General features: G+C 27.5%; 2 protein-coding genes across 2 annotated transcripts; one reads left to right on the top strand and one right to left on the bottom strand.

Annotated features, from left to right (window-relative positions):
- Positions 1–3,507: 3,507 nt before the first annotated feature.
- LOC123275047 (menin) lies at positions 3,508–6,909 on the bottom strand. The gene is made up of 5 exons (XM_044742943.1): positions 6,718–6,909; positions 5,901–6,517; positions 5,367–5,677; positions 5,100–5,239; positions 3,508–4,896 (listed from the first exon to the last, which is right to left on the bottom strand). Exons 2-5 carry the CDS (start codon positions 6,472–6,474, stop codon positions 3,957–3,959), a joined length of 1,965 nt encoding a protein of 654 aa, XP_044598878.1. The 5' UTR covers positions 6,475–6,517; positions 6,718–6,909; the 3' UTR covers positions 3,508–3,956.
- A 149-nt stretch (positions 6,910–7,058) lies between these two features.
- On the top strand, positions 7,059–10,998 carry LOC123275045 (ATP-dependent RNA helicase Ddx1). Its single transcript, XM_044742941.1, has 9 exons — positions 7,059–7,209; positions 7,279–7,330; positions 8,017–8,404; positions 8,489–8,959; positions 9,038–9,370; positions 9,461–9,647; positions 9,967–10,260; positions 10,347–10,564; positions 10,653–10,998. The coding sequence occupies exons 1-9, from the start codon at positions 7,194–7,196 to the stop codon at positions 10,884–10,886; spliced, it is 2,193 nt and encodes a 730-aa protein (XP_044598876.1). The 5' UTR covers positions 7,059–7,193; the 3' UTR covers positions 10,887–10,998.
- The last annotated feature ends 2,027 nt before the right edge of the window (positions 10,999–13,025 follow it).

Below are 13,025 nucleotides of genomic sequence, written 5' to 3'. Positions count from 1 at the left end.
AATTAACAAATAATTAACTAGATGACTTGTAATAGCAGATCCCAAATATATAAAGTGAAGGATATTTAAAAATGTGTACCATTATAATTAGAATTATAAAATAGTTTATTGTATAATCCACAGAGAAAAAATAAGTAAAATAAAAAATTAAAAAAAAACATATCTTTTAATTTCAATTAATGCCTTACATTTATCACTACTGTCCTTTCGACAATGCAATTACAATTTTTTATTTTATTATATTTAATAATTATTTATTTATCAAGATCTCTATGGAGGACTTTAATGAATATGGATTGCATAAGGAACTTTAAGCAATTAGGAATTATTTTTTTATTTTAATAACTATTATTTAATCATCATGCTGAATTTTTTTTTTATTAATATTATAGATAAATTTAATTAACTGTCGTTTATAATAATAACTATTTTCAAGTAGTGGATGGTTCTATTTTAAAAAACAGCAGTCTTATCGCTGAAATTTATTTTATTAATTAGTAATATCAATAATAGTAGTAATGTAATAATAGTAAGATCTTATTTGATCAATATTATCTATTGAAATTTGTTATTTTTAACTATTATTCATATTAATATATAATTTTAATTATTAATGATGCTGAATTCTGAAAATTGAAATATTTTTCCCTTTTATTTTAAGTACTTGTATTTATGCCTTTTAATTTTTATCCATGAGTGTTGCATTGACAATTAATTATTTATCTTCAAAAATTGTTATTGTAAAAATTATTTCATCATAACTTTAAGCGTTCGTTTTCTTTTTTAATCTTTAATTTGTAATATAAAATAGAAAAAGGGAGACATGATCTATAGAATCCAAATTATTAAAGGAGGTATATAATTGTGCGAGGAATATAATGCGGCAATAAAACAATGCATTTTCTATGGCACGCAATGAGTATACTCGTATTAACAATACGGAACTCCTCTGACGCGTTTAAAAAACAAGTTAATTGTTAAATATGCTTATTAAAAATATTAATTATAATTGATGATTAATAAATAAAATGTGATGTATGAATAATGTTAATTAACAGGCCGCAATGTGATAAATAACTCTAACTTGTAATAAAATATAGAAAGAAATTACAGAGTTTTTACAATAAAAACACAAATAAAGTTCAATTAAACATCACACAGTCAGTACATAGTTGAAATAACTGGAATCGCAGCTTTAATTATACAAAAATACTCTTTACTGTCGATTCCACATATACATAAGTTATATCACTTAATTGCTGTGTATCATACTCTCTTAATTTTCTCTCTCACTCTTTTAAAACTTTTTTCACTCACTCTCTCTCTCTCTCTCTCTTTCTGTTAATTATTCATTTATCCATTTACTTATTTATAATATGTCACGTCAATTTGAATACTGAAAATGGCATTTTTTCATTTATTATTTTAATCTTCAATTTTTATTCACAATTTATTATCAACACCATGGAATTTTAAATAGTTTTAAATAATATGCCCTTTTTGTACAAATACATTTGCTTACAATTGTTGTAGACAATGTCTTTGTACATTATATATTTTATTAATATATGTTAATTTTATATAATTTTCATTTTATTTTTTTAAATATTTTATTTAGACGACATAGACGCTGGTCCTCCAAAACCTAGGATACATTTTTACAACAATTACACTAAAATAATTCTACTCTAATATAACTTAATTTTTTTTCTTCCAATTATTTGTTAAATATATCAATATTTCACAACCAAATGTACGTATATAGTAATTTATTAAATATAATTTTTCCTAGATTTTCAAGTACAGCCTCTATAACGTATACTAGTAATTAAACAAATGGGAACTTGTAACCGCAAATGTCCCAGTATTTATTTTATTTATTTATTGTTTTTATAGCCATTTACTATTCATTCAATAATAATAGTTAAGATAGTAATAATAATAGAGAGTTACTGAGAGTTAATGAGGAATTTGTTTGTCATTTTTTTACGTTGCTGGCAACGTATCAGTCATATTAATAGGTATAATATCGTACAGTATATTAACAGCATCACAGCAAGATAGCGCCCTTCATTATAACATAATCATTAATCCAATTTATTTTATAAACTGATTTATATTTTATTATATACTAATTTAATTTAATAATTTTTTTTTAAACTTTTAAAGTAATATTTGATCTTGCAACTGATTCAAATAAACTTGGGGACACGTCTCTTTTTTATTATTATCTTCTTAATAAAATATGTAGTACACCTCATACATTTAACAGTATATCGTACAACAACCCGTTTAAAATATTTTTTTTTTTTTCAATATATATATTTATATATAATATATTTTTTTAAATTATTTGTTAGTATATATTTGCTTTAAATTGTAAGTCTGCATGGAGAACGATTTAAATTTAATTACGTTGATTTAATTACATAAAGATATGAATAGAAAAAATTTTTAAATAGTTTAATAGTATCTCGTTTATAGCAAATTGACTTGAACATTAATATAATATATAATTTAAATTCTCGGACTCGCGGTCTTGGGAGGGATTAAAAAATTATATTAAGTAAATTGAGTGCAATAATTAAAAATAATAATAATTTAGAATTAATAAAAAATAATTGGATTAATTATAATAATTATGGATATAAATATAGTAATAATTTCCAAAAAGCGTAGTGCAAAAGTTTTAAGCGCAACAAGCGTAACTTTCAAATGCTAAGCAATTGCAAATAAAACCAAATAAAATAATTTATCATTAATAATTATCAAAATAAAAACCCACGCAAGAATAAATATTAAATATTTTTAATTTAATTTAATTTGATTTCATTCACGATATATATATATATATATATATATATATATATATATATATATATATATATATATATATATATATATATATATATATATATATATATATATATATATATATATAATTCAATTTAAATAAACAAAAAAAAAATATAAATGACTCGAAATAATTATAATTAAAAATAATTTGCACGTAGGAAGTGGAATGTTTGAATTTATCTTCACTAGAATTTTAAAAAATTTTTTTGACTCACTTTTTACCAAGACTCTTTTACCTCGTATCAACGACAATAATTTACAGTAAACAACTAGCGTATTTATCAATACATAATAATCGAATAACATTGGACGAATTAATAGAAATAGAAATATAAATAATAATAATAATAATAATAATTACAATATATAAATAGGGATTGAGTCTATGAATAATATCAATAAATGACATAGACGGCAAATAGTTAAATTAATTATTTAAATAATGCCGATTTAAAAAAAATATATATAAATATTTTTATATATATATATATATTTATATCTTTAAATTATCAATGATCATTTAACTATCACGACAACGTTAGGCGAATTATAAATATATAATCAATTTATTTTTCATATTTATATTTTTTTTTTTACTAGTTTTGTTAGTATTTTTTGATGAATTTTTTTTTTTTTTTTTTTTTTTTTTTCAAAAAAAAAATGGCAAGTAGCGCGCGATGTAAATAAATAAAAAAGATACAAGGGAGATTTGTACTCTTCTACTTACATTTAATACCACCTAATGTACTTATACTAAATGAATTAAAATATTACTTTAACTTTCACTTGATCTATACAAGTGAAAAAATCTGATCAACCGATAATATATATTTATAAAATATAAGATCTAATGCTTTTTATGTTGACTGGCAAAAAAATTAATCAAAAAGGAGAAATTTTTTAGTTGTTTAATACCATTATATAAGTAAATATATCTATAGTATTAAACAACTATGTTGATTGGAGCTTTTGCGCAAGAGTCGGCTAAACGATCCAATAAAATTACATATTTATATTTATATATCTATGAAGGTATAGATATATAAGTTATGGAGAGTGAATTTCTGTGTCAAAAGAAAATAATTATAAACAAAAAATTATTACTCGCGACGTGTCCTCTTTGGACGCTGATGTAATCCAATATCATCATTGCCCCTGGTTTTTTTACCAATCTGCACTTGACTCTGTGCTGTTAATTGTAATGAAATAGCATGTGTATTTAATTTTTCAGCTAATAATAAATCTTTAAGTCCTTTCATTTTTTCACTATACAATGTTATCTTAGGACTATCATTTTCCGAGTCTATTTCGACTTCTGGGTCGAGACTCTCTTGTGATGTGGAAGGTGTAGGCGGTAGTGAGTTATCTTGTGGCGCAACAAATGGCTCACCATCACCTTGTATTAAGTAATCACGATTTAATATTTTTTCACTGCATGCTGCCGTCAAAGCCTGTATACTTGGATGCATCGGCGCTGTGTTATTGGATGGTACTTTTGATTCCAGCTTTGCTATTAAATCACGCGCAACATTGTTGCGTTCTTTAGTCTTGCAATAATTGTTATTGTTGTTATTATTATTATTACTATTATTATTATTATTATTATTATTATTATTATTATTACTATGATTGTTGTTATTATTATTATTATTACTTATAGTATTATTATTACTGACTGATGTGTTATTGTTATTAAGAAATCGATCATCGGGACTAGCTTCACGTCGCGATCCAGTATCGTCGTCGTGTTTGCTGTAAGCCACTGGTTCATCATGGCACTCAATAATAACTTGTGCCCGAATACTAGCATCGAATTTCGATATTGTATTTACCAATGGTCTTGCCCAACCTATATGAAGTACGGGTGTGTTTGCTCCCTCCTCCCACTGGCATATTCCGTCATAAAAGCGGAGTAAATACGCAAAACAACGGGGCTGCCGCAATAATCGTTCATCTGCTCTAACTGTGTGTGGTATTAATTCATTGGCTATTTCCAATAACTCTTTATATATTTCACCGTCGTCACGTGAATAATCATACCTATTGAATAAATATAAATATTATTTAGTATTTAAATTAAATAAAAATAATATCAGGCAAATAATATTTAAACGGTTGACCGGTGTTGCAGAACAACTCTATTAAAGTTAATATAAATAATGATAATAGTAATAATAATAAATTCATGGTACCAAGTTATGAACTATTAATAAATAAATGAATAAAATAAAAATAAAAATTACTTTCGTAAAACATCAGCAGCGTCTGCCCAAGATGCTAAAGCATTTGCGTGTAGTCCATGTCGGTACAAATATCCCCCTTGATACGTGTATGGATAAACATGAGCATTACCATAGTATTTTCTCGCCGACTTAATAGCTTCCTGTGGATAAGAAAAAAAAAAGGAACTAGCAAAAAAACAAAACATTTAGAGAAGGAATAAAGAAGTAGAAGTAGAAGTAAATAAAACAAAGGAACCCATCTGCCGGATAATTAAGAACTAAATTCACCTGGAAGAGAACAATAGCCGGCGGTCTTCCAGGTGTAGGAGCAGCTTCCTCTAGATCACCCAAGTTTCCCAGTGCCATTGGGTACTTAGCCAAGTGTCCCAAGTCATAGAGTAGCCACAACAATTCTTGCTGCAGTAATGCAACCTCTGCAGCATCCGCAGTTGCACTTAAACTTGGATTTATCGCAGATACTATTGTTGCGACTTCCATCGCTCTCGTACAAACAACAGCATTCCCATTGACGTATAACCAGGAGCGTGACGCAACACCTGCTTCTACCGGCTGTCCACGTTTATCCTCATTCCCTTTACCTATATTAAAACATTAATTTTTGTCTTATTGCGTTTTAATTTTTTATTTTATTCTATGTCAACAACTACGTCAGTGCCACGTAATAATTTTAGCTGTATAGTAGTGTCGTAGTAATAAATTTAATAATAGAATAAATAGCTTAGATTGATTTTAGATAAAAAAATAATAAATATATTATAAATAATAATGACGATATACGTAATTTATAAGTGTAATACATACCATGCCACGTAACCTCGACAGTTTCACTACCATCCTCACCACAAACAACCCACGCATGATCCTCAGACATAGCAAGATGTACGTCTTTGAATCCCAATGCTTGACAGCCAGCAACAACCGCAAATGCAACTCCAAAACAGTCAAGTTTATTAGCGGTTAAATAACTATACAAACTTTGTAAATGAGCACGATCTTTGTAATAACTTCTTGTCAACGAATTCCAAATAACATCTGATACACGTTTAACAAGCTCTCTTGACGCGTATTTGCTGTCATAGAGCGTTAAATCAATTGCGCCTTTTATTATCGCATGAAATTTAGTGTAGAGTGCTTCAGCAATATGAAATTCAAGAGCTGGTAATTTTGGTTCATCGTAAATAGTATTCTCCGGTGACGCTACTGTACGGTTGCAGGTTAATGAATTTTCAACAGCTCCAACAAGTATCGACAGCAGCGTTAAATCTGGTTCACTGTTATTGTTTGACAGCTGCTTTTCAAATATTTGTACAATAGATGATATACTTCGTACGGGAAATAATGCTTTGTCCTCGTCTTGTAAGCCCGCCATCGCCATGGCTCGGTTACGGCTGTTGTTTTACAGTCCACCGAAGCCAGAGCTGCTTATTTTTTTTTATTAAATATATTTACTTTAATATAATATAGTACCTACAACTCGAATATTAGATTTATTTATACATATATGTATGCATACACTTTGTTTTATTTAATACTTCACTTAACTGGTGTGAACAGTGACTTGAGACTAGTGACGACTACTACTTATGACTTATACTAGAATAGTGAATTGTGACTGTACCTCTGTCTACTCTCTTCAACTCTCTTTACTTATGCTCCAACATACAACCAACAACCAACAACTGAAACTTTAAATAATACAGTTATGGTATACGTTACACTGTATTCTATATTGCGTTGCACTTTCTGCTTCTGTTTACTCGCTCCAACTTCCCGCTGCTGATATTTTTCCACCAACTCCTCCTGCCTCTATCACACTCTAAACTCTAAGCCTACAACGCAAAAGCTTCTATATACTCCGTTCCAGAATTCTCTATAGTCTGACTCACTCTGCGCGGCTCTGCGCCTTCCGGTTTTACTTTTTTAACCGCAAACCGAGTGATGCTCGAGTTTTGCCGATTTGTTACGAATCAACTGTTTCACTTTTATACTATAGGTTAAAAAATAGAAGTATATATCAACTTTTCATATTGTGGTCCAGGTGTTTTGTAGTAACCTCGTTCATTACCGGTTACTTTAATCCACTAAACTAAAAAAATGACAGCTTTTGAAGGTGATGTATATAAATGATGTTAATTAATTTTTTTACTCCAATTTTTAAATTATTTATTTTTTTTTTTAGAGATGGGTGTAATGCCTGAGTTGGCGAAGGCGACTGAGGATATTGAATGGACGTGAGTATGAAAATTAAGTTAGCCGAAATCTAAAAATTTTTAGAATTTTTTTTATTGATAAACTTATTACAAAATAATAAAAAAAAAATTTATTTATAAAAAACTTGAAAAACTGTAAATCCAATTTTTAAAAAATATTTTTTAGTTAATGTTTGATAAATGAAAAAAATATCAAAAAATTAACAAACGTCCGCTAATTTCAGTATTATGACGTGAGTTTATTTTATTTTTCAAATTCCACGATTGACAACTTATATCAAAATTATGAAAATTAATTTAGTAGATATTTTATAATTTTAAATATTTTTTTAATAAATAAATTACGGCAAAAAAGTCTTTTTTTTTAATTAATTACAAATGCAATTTTTTAAAAATTATTTTTTGGAACAAATTTGTTAAAAAAATTAAAAAATTGTTGAGTAACAGCTAAATTTAATGTCATAGGTACCAAAATTGAGAGACTGATGTATAATTTTTAGAATTTTTTTTTTTAAATTACAGCAAAAAAAAATTATTTAAAAAACTCAATTTTTATGAGCTCTAAAAAATTATAAAAGCAATTTCTGGAAAATAATTATCTTCTCGTCTATTTAAAAAAAAAGATAAAAAAAATTGTTAAATTTAAATATCATGAAAACTTTGATTGTTTATATTTTATTGGGTTATTTTATTGGATTGATTAATAGATTGCCCACGGATATACAAGCAGAAGCGATACCACTGATTTTAGGTGGTGGAGATGTCTTGATAGCAGCTGAAACCGGGAGTGGAAAGACCGGAGCATTTTGTCTGCCAATAATTCAAATTGTATGGGAAACTTTGAATGACATAGCGATGGGCAAAGGAACAAGTAAGTCTGGTGAACGGGCTGTCTCTGCGACCTGGGGACTCAGTCTTTTTGACCGCGGGCGCGCGATGGCGGTTACGCCTGATGGCCTGAGATGTCAGAGCCGTGAGCCACGAGAATGGCACGGCTGCAGAGCTAATAAGGCTGTCCATGGTAGTGGTAAATATTATTATGAAGCTACTGTTACTGATGAAGGACTTTGTCGTGTTGGATGGTCCACATCTCAAGTAATAAAATATTATCACTTACTTAATTAAATCCAGAGTATGTATTAGTTTGTAATATATTTTTATTTTTTTCAATTATTCCAGGCTAATTTAGATCTAGGAACAGATAAATTCGGGTTTGGATTTGGAGGAACTGGAAAAAAATCAAATTCAAAGCAATTCACAGACTATGGAGAAGCATTTGGAATGCACGATGTTATTGGCTGTTACCTAGACTTGGAGAGAGGAGAAGTGAGATTCAGCAAAAATGGGGTAGACTTGGGAAAAGCATTTGACTTGAATGGTCAACAAAAAAATGAAACATATTATCCAGCGGTGGTACTAAAGAATGCAGAAATGTCATTTAATTTTGGGGCTCAGCCTTTTAAACATTCACCAGCTAATAATTTTGTCGCTGTATCAGCTGCTCCGAAAGAACGGATACGCGAAAATCCAGTCAGTAGTAATAGTCAAACTGAAACTGCTGATACAAAACCTAGTCCGAATGCACCACAAGCAATTATTATTGAACCTTCACGTGAACTTGCTGAGCAGACTTTTAATCAAATTCAAAAGGCAATTATTAAATGTCAATTTTTAATTGTAAATTGTAATGACTATTGGGTGTATTAAATTGTGTTTTTTTTTCTTTAGTTTAAAAAGTACTTGAAGGATCCAACGGTCAGAGAATTGCTGGTAGTGGGTGGAGTACCAGCCAAACAACAAATCGCTGCGTTAAACTCAGGCATTGATATTGTCGTCGGTACGCCAGGACGGCTGGAGGATTTAATTCAAGGCGGATATTTGTCACTGACCCATTGCAGATTCTTTGTACTAGACGAAGCCGACGGGTTACTCAAGCAAGGATATACAGAACTGATTAATAAATTGCATCGACAGATACCGAAGGTTACATCTGACGGCAAGAAGCTCCAGATGGTTGTTTGTTCTGCTACTTTACATTCTTTTGAAGTTAAAAAAATGGCTGTAAGATTTTTGACTTGAATCTAAAAAATATATTGCGTTAATTAATCGAGCTTTCAGAATTATAATATAAATATATTTATTGTTTATTAGGAGAGTTTAATGAGTTTTCCGGCGTGGGTTGATTTGAAGGGTGAAGATGCTGTTCCTGAAACTGTTCATCATGTTGTAGTAATGGTTGATCCTCAAAAAGACAAATCATGGTACAATTTAAGGTCTCATATTCCAACTGATGGAGTACATCATAGAGATAATATAAGACCAGGGAACACAACAGCCGGTAAATTATTTTTTATAATATATCTGCTGTCCAATTTCGAAAGACAGTAACTAACATTTAAAAATTTTTTTCAATTTTTCTTATTAAAAAAAAAGTTTGCCCGCCAAATTGATGAAAAATTTGATTTGTGAATAAAAAATACTTGAATATAAATATTTTTAAGAAAAAATACTTGAAATTAAGGTCTAAAAGTTATAAATAATTCAGCAATACTAGAAAAAATCAGGTATAAAAATTTTGCAATTACTGTGTTTTAAAATTGGGCAGCCGATATATACATAAATATTTTTAAATTATTTAATTGGATTTTTGTTCTTAGAAACTCTGTCGGAAGGAGTGAAAATTATGAAAGGCGAGTACTGTATCCGTGCCATTAAAGAACACAAAATGGATCGCTGTATAATTTTCTGTCGTACTAAATTAGATTGCGATAATCTTGAAAAATATTTCCGACAAGTTGGTGGTAATGAATTTTCTTGCGTGTGTCTCCATGGTGATCGAAAACCTCCAGAGCGTAAAGCTAATCTGGAAAAATTCAAAAGACAAGAAGTTAAATTTTTAATTTGTACTGATGTTGCTGCTCGTGGTTTGGATATCACTGGATTACCTTTCAGTAAATAAATTTATTTATTTATTTATTATCGTGACCAGAAAGTCTTTTCGTAATTGTTACAATAATTATTTAATTTTTTATTTTAGTGATCAATGCTACACTGCCAGATGAAAAATCAAATTATGTCCATCGAATTGGTAGAGTAGGTCGTGCTGAGAGAATGGGCTTAGCTATTTCATTAGTTAGCTCAGTGCCAGAAAAAGTTTGGTATCATGGAGAGTGGTGTCCAAGCCGTGGGCGCAATTGTAGCAATACCAATTTAACACCTCAAGGTGGATGTTGTACGTGGTACAATGAACCCCAGGTAAATTTAATTTTTTTAATTGAAAAAATTGAAATTTAAAATTGAAGAAAAAAATCTAATTAACTGAAAATTTGTAAATATTTTTCAGTATCTCGCTGAAATTGAAGAACATTTAAATATAACAATTGAACAAGTAGGGCCAGATTTAAAAGTCCCATTGAATGAATTCGATGGTAAAGTAACTTATGGTGAAAAACGCATCAACAGAGGTTCTAATTACCAAAATCATGTTCAACAAATGGCTCCCATTGTCGCTGAGCTTGCCACATATGAATCCAAAGCACAATTATACTATCTGAAAAAACATTTCGCTATGCGTTAATTTATTATTTAAAATATATTCAAGTAATTAATGGTATCATCGACTAATTATCTTTATAAATATTGATATTAAATTGTCATTTTTTTAAAGTGATTCGCTTAATAATAATCTTCAAAAATTAATTAAATGTGTCTTGATGATTACCCATAACACGTATATCTTCCTCTAGCAATAATTTGATTTCATTGATTCTCAATTCTTTTTTTTTTTTTATTTTAAATAGAATCTCTTTTGTTGAATTGATTAATGCCAATTTCTAAAACGATCGACATGAAAAGAAGAATTAATAGTTAGTTACTGAATTATACAAACTCTATTGATTGCATTTAATCTCTTCTTAATTTAATAATAGAATTTAATCAAAAGTTTTTTTTTATTGGAAAAATTTTTATGATTAAATTTCACGGATCAAAACTAATTGCAAGTGGATACTAATCCAAGTAAAGATACTCCGTGCTTGATATTCTAGACCAGACCTCAATTCTGGTCATTAAATAATAGACGGAAGCTTAAAATAAATCACTTCAAATTAGTAAAATAAAATGGACATATTCATAAAAGTTACTGAGTAATTACTGTAATAATTTATAATAAGCTTTCACTTAATATCGTTAAAAGTTGAGAATAATTAAAATCTGTGTTTTAGTGAAAAAGGCGAAATGAAATTAGTTTGATTAATTAAATATTTTTACGTAAGTAAATTGATAAAGCGGATTTTTCCACCGTTTTAATTTTTAATTTAAGAAATTTTAAACTTATTCCGTCGCTTAATAAATTGTAAAAGTACGTAATTACTATAATTAAATAATATTAATTAATTATAATAAAATGAAAAAAAAAATACTATTGTGCTAATTCTTAATTAATTAATTAATAAAAAAAATTTCTTTTTATAATGTTGATTACTAATGAAAATGGTACATTGTTAAATAGTTTGTTTGTAGATTTTATTCGTGCGGGACATATATCTCGACATATATGTCCTTAATTAAATATATCAGAGTCCATAATACACATAATACACATTTTATATAATTTATTTATTAATAATTAGATACGAAAGCCATTCTACATGACTCGCACATTGTACAAATTACACGATCATATTGTTTGTAATTATATATTTAAAGGTTTATTTTATTAAGAATCATTTTCTTTTCTTTTTTATCATTTTTTAATATTCATTTATGGCTCTTGGACTCGTACTCCTAGAAATAATTTAGTTATTTACTTTTTCTCCATCAATTACCTCGCATAGGTTGCGTATTCAAAACATTTTCATCATTGCCAATTACTTTATTCATTTAATTATTTATTTTTTTATAATTAAAGTTCACATGAACATTTTTATATTCAAACAGTCATCACAGAATGAGAATGAAATATTGTGTTTTATTATTTTTCTTAATTTTTTTTTCTTTTTATTATCTGATAATCTAAAAAAATCAATATAATTATATAATTATATAATTATATAATATATAGCATATATATATATATATATATATATATATATATATATATATATATATATATATATATATATATATATATATATATATATATATATATAATACTAATAAGAATAATAATAATAAATCACTCAATATCCCAATCATACGGGCATAACATTCATAATTTATTAAGTTTCATTCAAATTTATTAGACTTAATTATTTATTTTTCATTTAATAATTTAATTTATTTAATTATTTATTAAATTCACGCAATCAATTTATTTCAATGTTTCAATTACGAACAAGTAATAAATCATTAATTTTTAATAATAATAATTATTATTTAAATGATCAATCACGTGAATTTATTAAATTAAAATTATTATTCTACTTAACAGTAATGATTAATTTAATAAAACTATGAATTGCTGATAATTTTTTTTTTTTCAATGGCAATTTTTCAGAATGAATTAATAAAAAAAATTATTATAATTTTAAATAAATAAAAAATAATCTCGCTTATTTTTCTTAATCATTTTTAGGGAGTAGCAAGATTTAGTTGTCACGATTGAGTGAAAGAAGATGATTTTTTTTTGACTACACGATACAGAATTTATTAAACCACATTGAGATCGCTATTTTGTATTGACAGCGGCGTATTTTATATTATTATATATTTATTT

The sequence above is a fragment of the Cotesia glomerata genome, linkage group LG1 (genome assembly GCF_020080835.1).
Source record: "Cotesia glomerata isolate CgM1 linkage group LG1, MPM_Cglom_v2.3, whole genome shotgun sequence".
In the NCBI taxonomy this organism is placed as follows: Eukaryota; Metazoa; Arthropoda; class Insecta; order Hymenoptera; family Braconidae; genus Cotesia; species Cotesia glomerata.
This window is presented reverse-complemented; position numbering and strand designations above follow the sequence as displayed.

Excerpts from the sequence above, each read along its gene's own strand:
- LOC123275047 (XM_044742943.1), bottom strand. The coding sequence starts at position 6,474 with ATGGCGATGGCGGGCTTACAAGACGAGGACAAAGCATTATTTCCCGTA. Across the intron at positions 5,678-5,900 it reads TGTCGAGGTTACGTGGCATG|GTAAAGGGAATGAGGATAAA; the intron begins GTATGTATTACA and ends GTTTTAATATAG. Across the intron at positions 4,897-5,099 it reads GCTGCTGATGTTTTACGAAA|GTATGATTATTCACGTGACG; the intron begins GTAATTTTTATT and ends TTTATTCAATAG.
- LOC123275045 (XM_044742941.1), top strand. Across the intron at positions 10,261-10,346 it reads TATCACTGGATTACCTTTCA|TGATCAATGCTACACTGCCA; the intron begins GTAAATAAATTT and ends TTTTTATTTTAG. Across the intron at positions 10,565-10,652 it reads CGTGGTACAATGAACCCCAG|TATCTCGCTGAAATTGAAGA; the intron begins GTAAATTTAATT and ends AATATTTTTCAG.